Below are 19,501 nucleotides of genomic sequence, written 5' to 3' on the forward strand. Positions count from 1 at the left end.
CGGAGCCGGGTCGAAAAGGAACCTAATTATCTTCAAAGGAACCACCACCATCCGATAATAAGTTTAAACAACGATAAAGGCACCTGTGGTGGATGCTGGGGTGGATTACCGGCGTATCGTAGGAAGGAAAATTAAAAATGACACCACAAGATTCCATCACAATCTACATAGCCACTACAGATAAGAATCTCATCATTTTTCAATATCATTAATTTAGGAAAACACTTTTATATCCAGCTGCATGTCAGTGGAATAAACTCAAACTAAATGAAGCTGAGAGTTTTAAATCAGATTTTAAGAAATGTGTAGTTGTACATATATTTTATGTATTTGTCTGTCTGATTTTGTTCACAATCTGCCATTTTGTTCTGAAATAGAAGACTACAATGGAAATAAGCCATAAGGCTTTATTGTGCATTTTTATCCTTGATCTTTATTTTTTTATTTTTTTTTATAGGAAATCATGTATGTTTTAAATTTTGTAAAATAAATCTAAATCTAATATTGCAGGATTAAAATGAATATTTAAATGGAGATCAGCTGAAACCAAAAATAAAACTACGGAAAATCACTTTAATTTAATAAGAGCTATGCTTCAGTCTCCTCTGGGAGCTTCAGATATTTGGTAACATCTTGATATTTAAATGTTATCAGATTAATTACATACATGTAGAGCTTTAAACTTTACTGAATGTCCAAAGTCATTAGCAGGCGAAGAATTCACCTTAAAATCATGAAAATGCCACATGAACTGAGAAAGTCTGTTCTCATTGAAACTGCTCATGAGTGCCAATTAGTCGCACCTGCACTAATTACAACAAATAAACACTTACATTAGCTTGTCTGTCACTGAACTTCATTAAGCACATTTTTCTGCCACTTGCTTTAATTTTACTTGTGAAATGTCAAATACAGGATTTTATTTCACCTGGGTTTCACTTTTTACTCCTCTGACTGGTTCGCAATCTAAAATAAATCTACAAATAAAAGTACACGTGTTTAAAGGGGAGTAAACATCATAGAACAACCAACCACTCATGTCACTACAAACGTGTCATCTCGGGATATGTGCACTTTAAAGGCTCACTGTTACACAGTGACTGAACTCCGCGCGCGCGCGCTCACACACACACACACACACACATGAGGAGTGGTGGTCGGTTCTTTACTTCACCTGGTTGTACGCCGTCTCTCCTCCTCCCGCTGCTTCTCCTCCTGCTCCCGCTCCGGTACCGAGCTCCGGTAACCTCCTCCGGCTCAACACCAGCAGGTAAACCAGCGCTCCCAGCCACACCAGCACCGCCACGGCCACCGCCAGCCTCCGACAGAGACGCTTCATGTTCCGGTGAGGAGGAGGTGGCGGCGGCGGCGCCCGCAGCCCGGCTGCTGTCAGAATCCCATTTTACAGAAGCGACAAACAAACCAGCACCGAGCGGAACCAGCGGAGCTCCAACTCACACCGAACAAGTCCGTCCGGGCCGAACTCGCAGCACGGAGCGGCCGCGCGCGCTCACACTCTCGCGCTCTCAACTCACAGAAGCCCGAGCGTTTCTCTGACACGCCTGACAGCCGTGTGCGCACGTTAGTGCGCGCGAGGGTGTGTGTGTGTGTGTGTGTGTGTGTGTGTGTGTGTGTGTGTGTGTGTGTGTGTGTGTGTGTGTGTGTGTGTGTGTGTGTGTGTGTGTGAGAATCGCTGAGGGAGTCCTGGACCCTCCTGAAGGTTTGAATGGGAGAGCGTGGAGCTCCACCTGCCGACACCCAGGGAGTAGAGTAGAGTAGAAATATATTTGTATAGTGGAGCGCCAACCCAGGAAATAGAATAGAGTAAAATTAGAATAGAATAGAGTCAAGTAAAAGGAGAGTTTAGCCTATTTGTAAAGCACATTTCAACAACAAGGTAATTTAAAGTGCTTTCCATAAATCATAAAAGGCATCAAGACAAAACATCTTTGGAATAGAATATAAAACAATACAATAAATAGTTTATGAACAGAAGTTTAAGATGATAAATCCATCATTTAAAAAACGTGTCCAGCTTTTAAAATGTGTAACTGCTTTACTGGAGTATGATACTAATTTGTTTTCTGTTGTGTATTTTGGATTTTGTTCCGTTTGTCAGACAAGTCTCCGGATTATAAATATGATCAATTTCAAACATCTTTAGGACAAAAATCAATTAAAAAAAAAAATATCTGCAGATTAACCAAAAATGAAAGGAATTGTTATCTGCAGCATCTGACAAACTGCAAGAATAAGAGAGAAAAAGGAAATATCTCGCAGCAGGATCCATCAGAGCACCACAGTTCAGCAGAACTGTCTTTATTAGGGGCGGCACGGTGGTGCAGTGGTTAGCACTGTCACCTCACAGCAAAAAAGGTTCCGGGTTCGAATCCTGTCCTGGGCCTTTCTGTGCGGAGTTTGCATGTTCTCCCTGTGCTTGCGTGGGTTCTCTCCGGGTTCTCCGGCTTCCTCCCATCATCCAAAAAAACATGCACCTCAGGTCAGGTTACCTGGCGCCGCGCTAGTGGCAGCCTGCTGCAGCATCTCCCCCCTGAGAGCCCCCTGCTGTAGTGAAGACATTTCCTCTCGGGGGTTAATAAAGTGTATTAAATAAAAAAATTATTTTAAAGTAATATAATAAACAAAGATTTCTACCAAACAGATTTCTGTCACTCGTGACAACTGACATGAGCCATAAAAAAAAAATACAAATGAACACAATAAATCTAATCAATCTCCAGTTTGGACATTTAACACTCTGCAGATGTAAAGGATGAACTTTTCCCGGTGGTCATGTATTTAGTTTTATATTTACGGTATATCAGTGTTGGGTTTGTGGATCTACACAGCCTCATGGACACATGCAAAGTAAATGAACTCTGCATTAGAGCCATATTGAGCCTCCTTTTACTGCCCACTGACTTCTCAGACTGTTTACAATGAAAAGTAAAAATGTGCCTGGGAGGAGAGAAAGCGATGGAGACAACAATAAGAGACAACAGAAAAAACAAGGTGAAGAAGATGAGTAGAAAAGAGGGAAGAAACATGGAAAATCAGAAAGAAGAGAAAAGACAGCGAGGAGGAGAAGCACAAAGACGAAACTTAAGGAGAGAAAATGAACTAAGAGGGGTGAGACTGGAGGAAGAGGACAATGTTATTTTTGTTGCAGTGACATGATGTAGACAAGCTGACAAGAAGAAAACCGTCAGTTACCCCACATTTTATTTCAATAAATGATCAGACACGCCACTGAGCACAAAGCTCCAACTTCGAGTTATCAATAAAACATGTGGAACAAAAATAAAACGGATCCTTCATGAGACATGAACATGAGGAGAAAACACGTGTTTACTGTGTTGCTACACCATCTAGTGTTGGAGCAGAGGAACTGTCTTTGGTCTGATTCAGTGTGCAGAATGAAGACGACCTCCTTCAGTCTTTAACTTCACCATCAAACTAGAAACAAACCACACTTCTTCCATGCGGTGGAAAGACCAACATTTCATCCGACAGATTATTTGAAACCTGCACTGAAAAAAAAGTTGTTCACTATTTCAGAGTTTGATGAACATACAAATGATGTACACGCTGCAACATAAAGTCAGGCTGAAGAGCTGCTACTTTATTTAAATCTACTAAAAGTTATGGTCCAAACAGCATCTAATAGAAGGAACACTGACATCTGATTTACAAGATTCAAACAAGTAGACTTTTAGATGTGTCGTAAAGAAAAACATCAGGAATTATAAAAGTGTTGTCAACAAACAAGGCTATATTGAAATCATGTAACTACAAGGTTAATAGTGCAGAACCACTTCCATCCCAAATGCCAAAAACAGTAAGTCGTTTTCTAAGTGCTGTGATTGGGCGTGTTGTGATGTTGGAGGAGCCTGTTGCCATGGCGACACAGTTCAGGTGGTCCACAGTGAATGTTCCCCTCAGAAGGTCCCAGTGGAACTCTGTGTTGACAGTCTGACTCTGGGGAACGAATTCACGGTGACACAAAGAAAACCCACCTGGTGTCTCCTGACCTGACGATCCTTCTTCGGTGTTGAACAGTGAAGCTCCGCCCCTCTTGAAACGTGATGTCATCAGAACACCTCGCCCAGTTTGTCGCTTCATCGCCTTCGACTTTCTGAACATTTCAAGGGTCTCTGTTGATGATTTACAGAATTTGACACAAAATCTGCTGATGTCTGTGATCATCGGGCCCTCAGGCTGCTTTAAAAACAGCCATGATTCTGTAGTGGAAATTACTGCATGAGCTCAGAAACACTTGGCCATAAGCAGGCATGTTGAAGATTTTCTGTTTCCAAAATATTTGTCCCAAGCTTTAAATGCAAATTTTATATGTTGGTAACCAAATTAACTCCGCAAAGACAACCCATACAAATGTGGATTTTCTGGCGAATTGATCATTTTGCAATTTAATGCTGAAGCTCCAGACTGCGACCTTGTGATTTACTGAATTTCAATCATCAGTACACTCACTCTCCAGTAGGGGGCAAATGTTTTTTTTTTTGGGGTTTTTTTTTGTAATTGGCCAGTTGATTGTGAATCTCCAGCGTACTGTTTGTAATACATCAACATATCTTTTTAATATCAAAGTGGGATCAGCTTTTGACTAAATCACTGTTGGTAAAATTAAATCTGCATGGTGTATTTACAGTGAAAGATCCGTGCCTCTAATGAATGCGGACGTAGTAATAAACACACAAACACACGCCACATCCTCTAATCCAGTTTATTTTCCTCTGCAGAAAATGGAACACGATAAAATTAAAGGAGAAAATAGGACAGAATTATGTTCTTGCTTTTTTTGTTTTATACATTTAACTAAATATGTCACTCTATACTAGGGTGTAAGTAACTCAAACTGATATAAGGTTAAATAATTTGTTTCTTTAAAAGGTACAGAAAGATATTCCATTTTTTTCCATTTCTCATTAGCACTCAAAAAAAAAGATTTTCAAAATATCAAAATCAGAACCAGCCGCGACATTTCTTCGAATTCTCCGTATCCTTCGCTGTGTGTCATTGCAGAAGATGGCGGGGGGGGGGGACTAGGACTAGTGAATGAGGATTAGCATAGTTAAGTGGCGTTCTGAGGGATTTCAACACAAATAAACTTGTATCGAGTTATTTTGCAAAAGAAGACGCTTTCTGGTTTTCCTGCCATTCGTGAAATCGACCGCTTCATGTTTCTTCACAAGTTCTCCAAATTGAGAAACACTGATGTACACTTCAACATCATCACATTGCACTTCCAATAACGCTGCAAAGTACATTTTATGGGGATTGTTTTAAACAAATCACAACTTCTGTCTGTAAATGCACCCACAACATGCGCCAAATGCCCAAATAAACAAACAAAAAATTTAAATGTGAAGAACTCCAACTTCTGCAACGTCACAAACAAAATGTGAATTTTGGCGGAATACCCCTTTTTCGGAGTAGGAAGAGGTGTGTGTAACTGAACAATATGCACAGCACAAAGTCCAAGCATTCAGACTGTGGGCTGATGAAGAGCGGGGGTCCGAAACGATGAGGAAGAGAAAACCACTCAACACCGAGAGCGGCAGTCGGAATCTGTGATGTCAGCATACGAACCATCTCTCCAAGGTCCGAAAGAAAAAACAAACAAAATACAGACCGCTGTTTGATCTTACAGCTTAATACACCGGAAACAAAGGTTATTAATAGTAAAATTAAATGCAACCAATCACGGTTGTTTACTTTGCTAAAGTGGCAAGTTAATATTGAAAACCTACCAACATCTGCCTGCCATTATTTTACTAACCTTCTTTCTATTTTAAGTGTACGCAGTCTCCAAGGTAACCAGGTTTGGGTTAATTTGATCACCCTGAAAACGAATTCTCATGTGAGTCAACATCACAGATTTATACTGAACCGTCTCTTTCACAAACAGAAATGACCAATCAGTGTAAAAAAAAAGAAAAGAAAAAAGAAAGAAGTTATTATAGTCAGAGAGCTGTATTCCAAACAGATGTCCCCGATCTGAAAATTTAATGACACTTAATTCTACCCACAAAACACAAAATAAGAAATAAATTATAGAAGGATTTAAAGGGTAGCAGGTAATTCAACGTACTCCGTTTAGTGCTCCTGACTTTCTAGCTGCAGAGGCTCATTGATGAACTTCTGGTTTTCTGAACTGATACGGTGGTTTTGGCGAAGAACTCATCTGAAAACTAAATTCAGTTGTATTCCCCCTTTAATGTGTGGAGAACAACAGTACCAGTCAGTAAAGTGAAAACAGGGAGGGACAGAGGAGAAGAGGATCTGCTACAGAGAGGATGTATCTCAGTGACTCTGGTCCATTAGTGTGTTTTCCTTTTTTTAATATTTTTCTTTTTGTCAACAGTCCATGTGAGCAGAGGCAGGGATTGGCTGTATTGTCCTCCAGGACGCGGTGGTCAACAGTAAAAACAGAGCAAATCACCATGACGGCCACATGGGAGAAACAAAAAGGAAACCATGACAGCATCACGTTACCGAACGACACGCTCAAACCTGCACAAATCCACCGCTGCTAGAACCATGAGCAGAACCCGGCTCGTGATGCTGTACATGGACCTACACGTTGGTGGAAGAAAACAACAGAAGAAGAAAGAAGAAGAGGAAGGAGGGGTTACAGGTTTGATCCTCCAACCCCTCGATGACGACCTGAGGAGTGGCCGTGGGACAGAGCTGATCCTTCCCCCGCGACCAAGTAATGAAAAACAAAAGAAGAAGTATCCAAATGGATCAGTTCAGCCGAACGCTACGACAGTTCATCTTACTTCACTTCCTGTTCTGAAAACAAAAGGAGCGTGAGCAACGAGGAGGAAACCACGGCGAGATACAGCAGATGTACAAGCAACTGGATCCTCCCTCTGAAGACGGGGGCGGGGTTAAGGCTGTGTGTGAACATGAGATACTGAATGTGGCTCCGCAGCAAGGCCGCTCAACCCTGCTGGGTCCCCCTAAGGGCCCCTGTTTCCCCCCTGTGGCCCCATTTCCCCTCTGTGTGTCCCCCGCTTCCCCTCTGTGGGCCCCCCGTTTCCCCTCTGTGGGCCCCTTGTTTCCCCTCTGTGTCCCCCATTTCCCCTCTGTGGGCCCCCTGCGTCCCCTTTGTGTGTGTCCCCCGTTTCCCCTCTGTGGGCCCCTTGTTTCCCCTCTGTGTCCCCCATTTCCCCTCTGTGGGCCCCCTGCGTCCCCTTTGTGTGTGTCCCCCGTTTCCCCTCTGTGGCCCTGTTTCCCCTCTGTGTGTCCCGTTTCCCCTTTGTGTGTCCTGTTTCCCCTCTGTGGTCCCCGTTTCCCCTCTGTGTCTCCCCCCTGCGTCCCCTCTGTGTGTCTCCCCCTGTCCCCTCTGTGTGTCCCCTGTTTCCCCTCTGTGTGTCCCCCGTTTCCCCTCTGCATGTTCCGTTTCCCCTCTGCGGGCCCCCTATGTCCCATCTGTGGGTCCCCTGTCCCCCCACCCCGAGCGGCCTTGTCCAGAGTCCAAACAGACGCTCCAGGCAGGAAATCAGGACTTCAACAGGGAGGCGTCAAAGCTCAGATCCAGAATCGTTGGGTTAGATGCAGGATGTCACAACCGTGCCTCCTTCTCTTCCTCTCCCTCCCCCCCCCCCCCATCAACCCCATTTGTCATTCCTCCTCCTCCTCCTCCTCCTCTTTGTAAGCGCCTCATCTCTGATTGGATGGCTGGTGACACCATGGCCAATCAGGAGCACTCCTCCCCAATGCGTTGGCACGAGCGGCCCACCTTGCGGTCCAGCTTCACCATCTTGAGGACGGCCTCCTCGCGTCCGCGGCCCAGATGGTCGAACAGACAGTCGTGCTGCTCGGGGAGACGGTGCAGCATACAGAAAACGTAGCCTGAAGGCAAACGGAAAAACAAAGTGGTGAGGCAAGAAGTGACCCGTATGGACGCTTTGCTGTTCCTGCTTTGTGTGGCGGAAACCACACATCAATAGTTTTACCTCGCCGACATTATTGACGGACACAAACTAAGAAAAACAAACATTTCCTGACTTTAGATTTGCACCAAAGTCAAATTAGAGAGAAATAAAGTGCAGTTTGGTTTGTCATACTTGTGCATCCTGGCGAGTCAGATAAGGTGTTAAACTTTCACTAAACTACCTTGATTCACAGTCAATTTATTGGCTTTATTTTCCACAATATGATTATTTAAAAAAAATTTAATTACAAGCCAAAGTCAAGTCAACTATATTCTGACTTGTTGACATGATTTAACACAGCAACAACATGAAGGAGAAAAAACTGCTGGAAGACGGAGAAGTTGTTTCCAGAACGAGAGGAGACAGTCATGTGGAAGGGATTTGGTGCAATACACCCAGAAATATGTTCGTTTTTATCCAATATTTAAAGTTTACGCTGAAGTAGAAAACTATAACGCTTATTTTGGTGCTATTGTCTGTTCTAGAAATTATTAATGAAGTACTTTTCAGTATTTTGAGATATTGTTTTGGCAGAAATACCCTGAAATGTCCTGTTATTAATATTATTATTATTATAATTATTATTATTATAATTATTATTATTATTATTACTACTACTGTCATATCAGCCCCCAGAGCTTTCCATGATTTGTTTGTTTAGAAGATAACAAGAGACATGTTCTGCTCCGTTATGGAACTAGTGAAAGCTGTGGTATGAAGGCTTGAGCTTGTGCAGCGTCTTTGCTTCAGAGTGACGTGAGAGACACTGACCACAGCGACAGGAGCCCAGTTCCTGCTGCACCAGCTCCAGTTTGGTTTGGCAGCGATAGCAGCGCCGGCGGTTCTTCTGCTTGGGCGTCCCGCGGACCTCTTCACTGCTCCCCTCCTTCTCTTCTGACCGCGGTCGTTTCTCTGGCGTGGCCTCGCTGTCTGAGCCCGAGGCTGGAAGACAAACGGCGGGGTTAAGAGTTCGCTCTCAGTGAGGGGCGGAGCTACAGCGGGAGAGAGAAGAGGCCGGCTGTACCTGATTCTCGAGGACGTTTTGTGGGTGTGCAGAGTGTGCCTTGGGCTGTTTCTGTAGACGACACGCCTGCAGATGGAGAAGTGAGACATGATGTGAAACGACCTCCTTCCATTAAATGCATCTATGTTGAGAGAAAAACTACCAGAAAAATGACAAAACACTGGATTTAACAGCTGTATTATGCACCATGCTTGAAGCAAAAACATCATCTGTTTTAAGTTTGCGCTATAAAAAAAAGCACAAAATTGAACTTCTTCATTGTTGTTATGAGCCTTATTGGAAATGAAAGTTTACCATATTAGTTTAACCTGAAAGTGAAGCATCCAATGTAATAAAACCAAAATGCATTAGATTACCTTTCTTAAATAGGACTGAATTATTCAGCAGGGCTCAATAACTCCACGACTTCCAGAAGCCCCATTAAAAACATTCACGTCGATTTGTAGTCTTTAGTCTCTTAAAGAAGCTCTAAACAGATTTTACAGATAAAGACAAAGTGAAAGGCTTCACATGCAGCTCTGTTGAACTTTATTCTGACTTTAAGCTCTTTGTTTAGCTGCTCCTGTTCTGGTTCACTGTCACCGCTCTCATTGTGGCAGCAGTTTCAAAACAGAAAGCTCTGAAAACCTCGACCTGATAAGGTAGAATAAATTAAATACCAGACAGACGCAGTTCGCAACTAGAACAGCTAAAGATTCACAAATTTCACAGGTGGAGACCAGAGACAAATAGAAGAGTGAATATTGAACTGAAGTTGGTCACATGACCACAAACTGAACTCCCTATTAAGGATAATATTCATATCTGTAGCTGCTACATGTGTAAATAAGCAATTTTAGTTAAGTTGGTCATATGAAATGAACGTGTGCTTAGAAAGTGAGAGTTCAGAAACTTGTAAATAATCAATAATAAGTCCTTAAAAATGCTTTTATAGGATGTTGTGCTGGACAGAAACATGCTGTACATGACTACTATTGTCCTGAGGAACCAGCCTTCATGTTGCTGTGACTGATCCCTGTATATTTATTTGGATTCAACCAGTGGATCCACTTAAAATGAATTACGTTTGTACTTGTACATCCTGCGACTGCCATCTATGGAAACCCACTGTTGATGTGAGCAGAGTTCCAAAATGAACCCTGCGATCCGAATCGCTCACCGTTTCTTTTTACTGCGAGTACGTGCTGCAGCTGCCCGACTAAGTATGTACTTTTAGCATACTACATTTAACACAGTAACTCTGGTATTGGGACTTTTTCTGGCATACTAAATAGTACGGTAGTTTGAATATTGGACTGCACAGGTACTTCATGTTCCATTCTGCTAACTTGGTGAGAAAGGATGAAGCTTTTAGTGGCCCAGCAGAGATTTATCAGCACCTCTCTAATGTCTCAGTACTTTCCCACTGGATGGGGACATAAAAAGACCAGACGGTCCAGACTTTCCTCAACACATCTATCAGCTCAGTGATGAACCTCTTACCAACAAATTCTCTAATTAATGCCACTGAACCCTGTTGTTTCCACAGTTGGAGCACACCATTACATGGCTTGTTATAGGTCTTTCCCCAAATGTAAATTAAAAATAATAATTAAAAAAAAAGCACATGGTGAGTGTGAAAACGTGCTCGGCCGATCTTACCTTCCCTCGTGCTAGAAAACGATGGCGAGGGCTCTTCGGCCGACGGCTGCTCGGAGCTGGAGGGCGGCGACAACGATAGGGACTGGCTAGTGCTACTGCTCGTCTCGCTACTGAAAACGGGGGATTGGCTACTGCCAGTGCTTTGGATGGGCTTGGAGGTGCAGTCCTCCCCTGGCGGCTTCTTCTGGATGTCTGTGGTCCAGGACAGTCAGGGAGGGAGGAGAGCCATGCAAGAACAGGACAGAGGGAAAGAGAGAAGAAGAGTTTAAACACATCTGGACTCACACACCTATTCATAGTTTAGAACTGCAGCTGCACATGTTGACAACATGAAGATGCACCGTGAGTCCTTGTTCTGTGGACATATTGACAACATGAATATGTACTGTGAGTCCTTGTTCTGTGGACATGTTGACATCATGAAGATGCACCGTGAGTCCTTGTTCTGTGGACATGTTGACAACATGAAGATGCACCATGAGTCCTTCCTCCGCCCACAGCCACCTCTCATATTATATATACTGTATATGATATTATACAAGCTTCCTTCGTGGTTATGCTCTTTTCCTGTCACCTCTTTTATAATTGCCGGCTTTGTTTCTTGGAGTCAAAGAAACATAAAATTATGAGAAGACAACTTTTCCTTGTTGGTGTGTTGAAGGACGCTCCGACACCAGTGGACTGGTAGCTGATTTGAACCTGCAGCAAACATGGACATCGTTCAAGGATCAATTTGATTTTGAATGGTCAATCAGTTCGTCACTTAATAGAATTTAAAAGACATTATTAATCATGAATCAGTTAATTGGAATAAAGTATTTTTTTAAGCAAATATAACTTGTAAGTGTTGAAGGATTACAGCTCAGATCCCGTCGCTCTGCTCTCTTTCTCTCCATGCATTTACAAACCACATCTATATTTTGATGCTACTGATATTTTCCATTGATAATTTAACGTGCTTGTCCATCACTCTCTTCACAGTAACTGTAACGTCCATAACCGACTCTCTCTTGTTTCAACAAGTCCTAAATTGGATATTGTGATGTGGTTGTCTTTGATTCTGTAAAGATATTGGGACTGGTTGTTTGCACTGGTACTCAGTTGATTGGTTGAATACTTTTAAGGTTTTGGAGTGACAAGTTTTAAAGTTGGCTTTTAATATTTTGTGCTGAGCAGTTTCCACCTTTCTGTTACATCTTATAAAGCAACAATTTATTGAAAAAGATTTATTGAAAGAATTGCAAAACAATGGGCAGATTAATGAATCGATAATAAATGAATAAATGAACATGATCGCATGTAGCTTATGTAATAAACACAAACAAATGTTCAAGTCCTCCGTTTTAAAAGCTGCTCTGCATCACCACATGACTGAAGTTATGTTTGCCAAGAGAAACACGATAGACAAGAGACAAGTGACCTCACTTGAGATGACTGAGCTGCACTTTGACCTTTTCTACATCATGTGATCAACCTGTAAAGATATTTTCTTGACTCCCTGTGTGTGTGTGTGTGTGTGTGTGTGTGTGTGTGTGTGTGTGTGCGTGCGTGCGTGCGTGCGTGCTTGCGTGCGTGTTGGGGGGAGGGAGGGTAGGGTGACAGAGGTCAGCCTATATTTGTCTTTCTCCTCCACATGTGGGCTAACCCACTTCTGCTCAGCCTCGGTACTCATGTGTATTCAGTCTATTCTGAGCGCTACTGCTGTCTGTGATGTGAGACTCAAAGCCGGGCCCTTAGGTCCTCGCTGTCTGCCACACTTGCTGGTTGCCATGGCCACCGACAGGGCTGCAATGCACCCTCAACCCATCCACCTGAACCGCACTGGAGAAGTCACTGGGAAACCTTCATGCATACCGTGACATTTTCAAACTTGAATTGGGTCTTATTTTTTCTACATTTAAATGAGTTTAAAGCCAAAATGCTGCATGCAGTCACCAGACAGACAAGATGAGTCTGTTCTCTGAATCTACAGCTGATTCTGCCCTTCATACACTCACTTCACAGCAGTTTACTGAAATCTCATCATCCTTTTTGACAACAATTATCTTTTGTTTTTAACCAAATGGCAGCAGACATCGTTCTGCAGTGAAGCCCTTCTTTTACCTACAATGACTTCTTAGCATTGTTATCATTCCTACCAGAAATCAGCTGGCACCGCTAGCCTGAAGCAGCTGCTGCTAGCTGTGCCGCTGGCTGTCAGTGAGAACCACTCTGCATGCCAAGAAAACGAATGTGGAAATGTTTCAGCTGTTTGTATACGAGAGGAAACAAGCTGCATGTAAGCCTCAAACCCGATGACTGACGCAGGAGACCTGACATGCATCCATGTGGGGATTTGAATCTGTGTAATAAAAACTGTGAGCTTTGTAGTTAAGCAACAGGTGAACCACTGGAGACAAGTGATGAACCAACCTGCTCAAACATGACACGTGCAACAGTACCTGAATACGGGAAAAGTCCCACATTGTACACCTTTCCTCTGTTTGAGTTGCAGTCTTGATATCCATAAAATATTTTTGTAGTTTTAAATACCGAAAATTATCTGGCCAAAATAATTTCATGCCAAGTCTGACTTTTGCAGCGCAGAGATTTTACTGCAATCCAAAAATAATAACATACTATTACAGATTCAAACCCATGTGTAGTACAACTCCTTTTTGTCCTGAGCCTTGTTTGCTGTGATGATGTCATTCTGGAATAATATAAATTGTTATTTTTCCCTTTAAAAATGGTGTGTATCTTGAAAAGACTTACCAGCAAAACATTTGGAGCAGAGGTTCATGGTTTTACTGGACCTGTGAGGACAGGAGAGACAGGAAATGTGATTGACCTCCACAGACATCCACGGTTTGTTTCTTCTGATTACAGCGGTCTTCATGACATAAACGTTTTCTGATACAAAACTACAGTTACAGGGTTTTGTCATAAACCCTTAAACACGACAAATTAAACAAAAATGAATTATATAACCATCATTTATATACAAATAGTGGCTGCACATTAAAGTGGAAGACAGACAAACACTAGTCAGATATTGTCTCTTTTTCAACATCTCAAATAAAAAATGATATCACATACAAAGTATTAAATATAAAATTTTTCATTATCTTTCCTCAGGTTGAATCTCAGGAATCTTATTTTTGGTTCATTCCGTCGCCATCAGTTCAAAGCAGGATGACGAGAAATATTGGACAAAGGAGAAGCAAATGGCTGAAATAGGAACAGATGCTTGTAATAAAGTAAATTATTTCACGGTTATACTTTTCTTACTTATTCATTTCAGCAACACACATTTCATGCAGGCAGAGACAAAACTTTCACGTGACAAGGGAATCAAGCATCTCCTGTGACACACTGGTGGTGAGTTTGATTTCACCTCGATGTACGCTGCTATTGTGATGATGTAACGCTCACATACGACACCTGTCAATATTAAAACTCTGCATGCTGGTATGAAGATGAATGAACGGCGGCTGATGCTGCCATCAGCACTATGTGAGCGGCTGGATGTGTAAAGAACTGAGACTTCACCTGTCACAGCTGTTTGTCTTCTGTTTCATGGCTGCACAGTAACTCAAAGGATTTACAGCCAAAACTAAGTCATTTTAAAAGATCTTTTATCATGAAAGGTCTAGATTTTAAAGAAGCAGTTTAATAAGACGACTGTCACAATTACTACAGAACTGCTCTGTCATCATCATTTGAGCTGACCACAATTGTTTAGCATCGATGTTTCCATTCATCTCACTAAAACCAGCTGCATGAATCCGACAGAAACGTCATATTTCCATCACTGCTTCCACCTCTTTTGACCCAGATTTTAATGATGTCATCTCTTTAATGGCACGAGTGAATAATTACTGACACCAACTTTATTTCTTCTACTACTCCACTGACTGCATTTCGATGAGAATCTATTGACACAAACATCATGGACCAGATTTCAAAGCCAATCACCAGCTCCAATAAAAGCCTCTTCTTCATAAGGTGTACCCGGATTGTTATTATCATTATTTTAACTGTAGAGTTTTATACGACAATAGAGACATTAAATGAACAAAAAGACAATTAAATGAAATGATTGACCCTAATTATTGATATGACAATTACTACTCTATTTATTATGTTGTGATGGTGACAGCCCACCCAACAACCAGATAAAGTATACTGGTAATGTGACCTTGAAGCTCAACTTCTTTAATAAACACTTCTGCTCATTTCAGCCTATAAAATTGTTAAATGTATTTTTCAAATATTTGGATATGTGTTTTCTTGGCAGCTGCTGAGGCCTCTGCTCCAGGTTGGTGTTTCCCTCAGCTTCTGGACCTCTCTTTAATGTCCAAACCACCACAACCTGTCAGACTGAGCTGTTTCTGTGCTCTCAATGGGACACAAGCTGGAACTTGGTGGGTTATTCTGATCATTGTTCCTACAGGAGCTATGTGACTAATGCAGCAGGACAAGCCTGCACACTGTTTTCACTGTCGGCAAGGAGGGAACGTTTTTCAGCTGTTAGAGCCGCCGAGTGTGGAAGACTTCAGATCTACATGAAATGGGAAACTCATTTAATGTCAGCATCACCTGGTTTCTAAAAATTCTAAAACAACACTAAAATTTAAATTGATAACCTGTATTTATCCAAAAAAGGTGGCCTAAAACAGAAGAGAAAATATTCTTCATGTAGCTGTAATGATAGAAAAAGAATGAACTTCACAGCAAGCAGGTGATGAACGAAGCCTCAGTTGTACTTCAGTGCTCCCGGGTGACAATCCCAGTTGGAGACCAGATGGTAAAATTTGATTATGCCCACAGAAAATGTGCCACATCCAAATCAAATATCTTGTTGAGGTGCTTAAAACACAGCTGGTTCGACTGATAGCAGCATGCCGAGAGTAAAAAACACAAAGTCAGACAAGACAACACAAAACTCTCCATTACCCTCGAAGAGGAACGCACTCGGACAGCCGGGATTTTCCATCTTTTACTCATTCTAATGAATTATTACTGATAAACTGGAAGAGGCATGTATGGCGGCTGATTTGATCTGTAAGTGCCAAAACATCACAGAAAATTCAAAGAAATGCTCGACTTAACCAAGATTAGTGTCACCATGACATATTATGTTGATTTTTTTTTTTTTTACACCACTCAGTACATGTCTTGGTTGCAATTATTAGATAAACAAATCAAACCATGTATGTACAATAAGTTTATGCTGACCTATAAGAAACGTGTGTCGTCATTACATTTGTTTTAACTTAATATCATGTTAGCCTGCAGCCGAGCTTTAGTCCCTACAGGAAATCATGATCTTGCGGTCACAATCCTTCAAATGTTTGAAGGAGGTTCCCGTTTTTTCACCGCAATAATAGCATTCAAAAGAAACTCTGTTGAAGATATGACCGCACACAGCCTGCCTTTCAAATAAAACTTTATCAACAAAAATACCCCCTCATCTACAGCCAGCGAAGCTCTTCAACTTATCATGAAAATGAACCAAACACTGGGAGTGACAGGGTTTTTTTGGGAACTGTAGTCTTATCATGACAATCAGGCTACTAATCATGTGTCGGTCTACTCAAACAGTATGTTTGAGATTACAGGAGTTTATACACCCCATAGTTGTAAGAGATTGCACTTTGTTAGTGTGCATTCATCATCCAAGCATTATTTATTTCTGTTTTTGTGTATATAGTCTGTGCGCATGTGTTTATTCTTTTATTGCTCTTATTTTTTTCTAAAATAATAGTTTTTTATCTGTCCTATTTCGTTTATTTCATACGTATTTGTAAATTTGTTCATACTGTGTACATGCTGCTGTGACGACTGCATTTCCCCACTGTGGGATTAATAAAGTCTAATCAATCTTTCTATCTATATGTGCTGAATTAATATTATCAAAAAAATACAAACATTTAAAACATTTATTTTTTCAGAAGATGTACCTGTTTTTGTATATTACAGACAAAGGCAAAGCTGCGCCACTTTTAGAAAATAATTTAGTAATTAAAATTTAAGCACCATGGTTCTTTAAGTTTAATCAAATTTTAAAAAAGACGACAATGGCTATTTCTGAGATCTGCAGGATGTATTATCATCATAGGAAGTGATTGCTTTTGACTGTTACTTGGTAGAACGCAAATTTTTTCCCACAACTTGCAATTGTTGACAATTTGCGGGAAAGAAAATTCTTAAAACTGCAAATTCCATTCCATTTTTCACAATGGACCAAAGTCAAGCATTTATGATCGAAACGATCACAAAATAAACTCTTAACTTAGGGAAACTTAGTCCACTAATGGTTATGACTGGTTTGTACGAACTCATCTGGTTACCATAGTAACCAGGTGATTTATCCAAAGAGGAGGAGCTAGTCAATGAGTTCAATGATTTTAATTAAAACGTGCATATTTTAACACATAATGTTGCACATTTGGTAACGTTTTCATTATTTGGCACTTTAGACCTGACAAGACTTAAACTATTGGTGGAAACATTCAAGAATTGCCTCATAACAAATACAATTTGAAAACGAAAAGAAAAACAGTTTATTGACTGAAAAAGTGAAGTAAGTGAAGTATGTAAAGGATGTGCGGTGCACTGGGAGACTCTGGTCCTGCCCAGGTGAGCTGGATCTCTCTGGGCTTTTGCACCGCTCCAACAGGCTCATTCACAATGACGCAACCTTGTTCAAGATGTTTTCAAGAGTCCTTGAGCTTCAGTGACATGTGCGAAGAGCCTGCGTGGGACAGGACAGGGTGCAGCCCCGGGACAGGTGTTATTCTGAGTCGAGCCAGGCCAGGCCATAAACACACAACGCTGCTGCCATTTGTGTCACCTGACATTGACAGGTGGGTTCATTTGTTCAGTTTTGCTCACTGGACACCACGAAATGAAGGCAAACTGGGGGCTGGGGCGGTGAGTGGGGGGTGTAATCAAGTGACAGGTCATATGACAAGGCTAGTTATTGATAGCAGCTAAAAACAGGGAGGGGTTTTATCTGTCTGATTGTATTCTACATGAGAAGTAGGTTTCCATCTTGAAAGTCAATAGTGCTATAGTGAGTGGTGCAGGGATTACTATGGGATGGCAGTCATGTCATCACACTACATGATGTATATGAAGTGGACCTGTGAGCAGAAGCCATCAGTCCAGTCTGAGCTGTTCAACACATTAAAGTCCTTTTTCCTTCGGGGAACATCAGTGAATCACATCCGGTATGCAACACACATCCACCACTTGACAACAGACCCACAGGCTGTGAAATGAGTGTAAAAGCAGGTTTATCGGTCCAGCTCGGGTAGAGGATTCAACCAAAGGACGTGTTGCTCGTTGTATTTCGTTTTTTCTTCGATATGAGAGATGAAAACAGGGCAGCTTTAAAAGGAACCTGCTGGCAATAAATCATTGTGTGTCGGTACGTCATCTCCTGGCCTCACAAACGGCCTTAAAACACGATATAATACGGTAGGAAATACAAGTCCGCCGGTCAAAGGCCGCCGGAGGGTTTCTACACTTTAAAACAGAGGGAATATGTGTGCTTTAGAAGCACGGAGGTTTATTTATTAGCTAACTTCCCAACCCCCCACCCTCGGCCTGCACAACAGAACAACAACAATGGCTTTGGACTAGTTGAGCCCGATGATCATATTCATCCGGATTTCAGATCCAGATCGCGGCTTTAATCTAGTTTATATCAGCTTGAACACTCACCCCCAAAATCCACAGGGACACCTCGGAGGTAGACTCGGAGGTTTGCTTCGTTCACTTGTGTCTCCCATGACTTCCAACAAAAACCCGGTGTGGGAACGCGAGGCTGGGGATGAGTCCGGGGCCTGGTCCTTCAGGGAGGAGAACGATCCAACACCAAGTTAGACAAAGCGACAAACCTCCTATTTCTGTTAAAGTCCACAGGTTGGTTAAAGGGGGAGGCGGACCCGATCCGTTTGGGCCACAATAACCTTCCGTTAAATCCAACAAAACGGCTCAGTTTGAACTGGAATAATTGAACGGCACTCAAAGCAATCAGCTGGACGCTCGGACGTTACGACCGTGAAACGAGGAGGGGAGTCCCGGTGTTTCAGCCGACACGGACCGAGTCAGAAGAACCACCGGCCGTCCCGGACACACTTAAAACACTATTATAGCGACGTTAAAGACGTGGGAGGCTGTGAGAAAATGAAAAATAAATAGACTGAGTAAGGCCTTCCCCTCTTCACAGCTCGGACCACCCCTATTCACACGTCGCTGGGACCAAGTATGCTGGGCCGGAAACGCGTCCATCAAACCAGAAATGTCAATATTGGTCAAAGAAAGGAAGGAAAACTAGAGCTGCAAAATCACTACAATGTTGGCCAAAAATATCTGACGTGAAAAGATATGATGATTATTATTTTGAGTTTCTGTGTTTACTTAAAGCAAGTACAAACCGAGGACGAAGGGTTTGACTCGCTTTGATCACTGGCTTTACTGTAATCCAGTTTACTGATTACAGTGGAGACTTAACTCTGAGAAATTTGCAATTAAAATAAAATCAATGTGATTAGGATTACATTATACTATTACTGTTGAGAAAGCTAGTTTATTGTGGTTAGATAACCTAAAGGGAATATCCAGCTCTTTTACATTGGGCCTCATGTTAACCAGCTTGGTTTTAACCTCCTGTCTTTGTGCAAGAGAGGTTGTGTAAAACTTTTTTTGTGGCTATTCATTGAAACCAGTTGCCTGCTTCAATTGAAAATGTCCAATGAGAGCAGTGAGAGTGAATCCAAAGAGTAAAGCCATGGCCTTAAACCGAAACAACAAGCTGAAAGACACTAAAAAAGCTTACACGTGGTTTGTCACTACATCTTTTATATTTGACATCTTCAAA

At 41.9% G+C, this 19,501-nt stretch overlaps 2 protein-coding genes across 2 annotated transcripts in view; both read right to left on the reverse strand.

Annotated features, from left to right (window-relative positions):
- LOC138637262 (polypeptide N-acetylgalactosaminyltransferase 14-like) overlaps positions 1–1,612 on the reverse strand; it is a gene marked incomplete at its 3' end in the record, with an annotated part of 121,588 nt that extends 119,976 nt beyond the window's left edge. Inside the window, exon 1 of the mRNA XM_069725799.1 lies at positions 1,175–1,612. Within this exon, the coding sequence (XP_069581900.1) occupies positions 1,175–1,339 (165 nt within the window). The remainder of the gene's footprint in view (positions 1–1,174) is intronic.
- A 5,819-nt stretch (positions 1,613–7,431) lies between these two features.
- Positions 7,432–19,182, reverse strand: LOC138637261 (AN1-type zinc finger protein 3-like). The gene is made up of 6 exons (XM_069725798.1): positions 18,343–19,182; positions 13,384–13,424; positions 10,630–10,821; positions 8,989–9,054; positions 8,736–8,906; positions 7,432–7,881 (listed from the first exon to the last, which is right to left on the reverse strand). Exons 1-6 carry the CDS (start codon positions 18,408–18,410, stop codon positions 7,727–7,729), a joined length of 693 nt encoding a protein of 230 aa, XP_069581899.1. The 5' UTR covers positions 18,411–19,182; the 3' UTR covers positions 7,432–7,726.
- Positions 19,183–19,501: the final 319 nt, after the last annotated feature.

The sequence above is a fragment of the Brachyistius frenatus genome, unplaced genomic scaffold (assembly GCF_029030835.1).
Source record: "Brachyistius frenatus isolate BFR_SWC_R1_liver_20210118 unplaced genomic scaffold, ASM2903083v1 Contig_449, whole genome shotgun sequence".
Taxonomy (NCBI): Eukaryota; Metazoa; Chordata; class Actinopteri; family Embiotocidae; genus Brachyistius; species Brachyistius frenatus.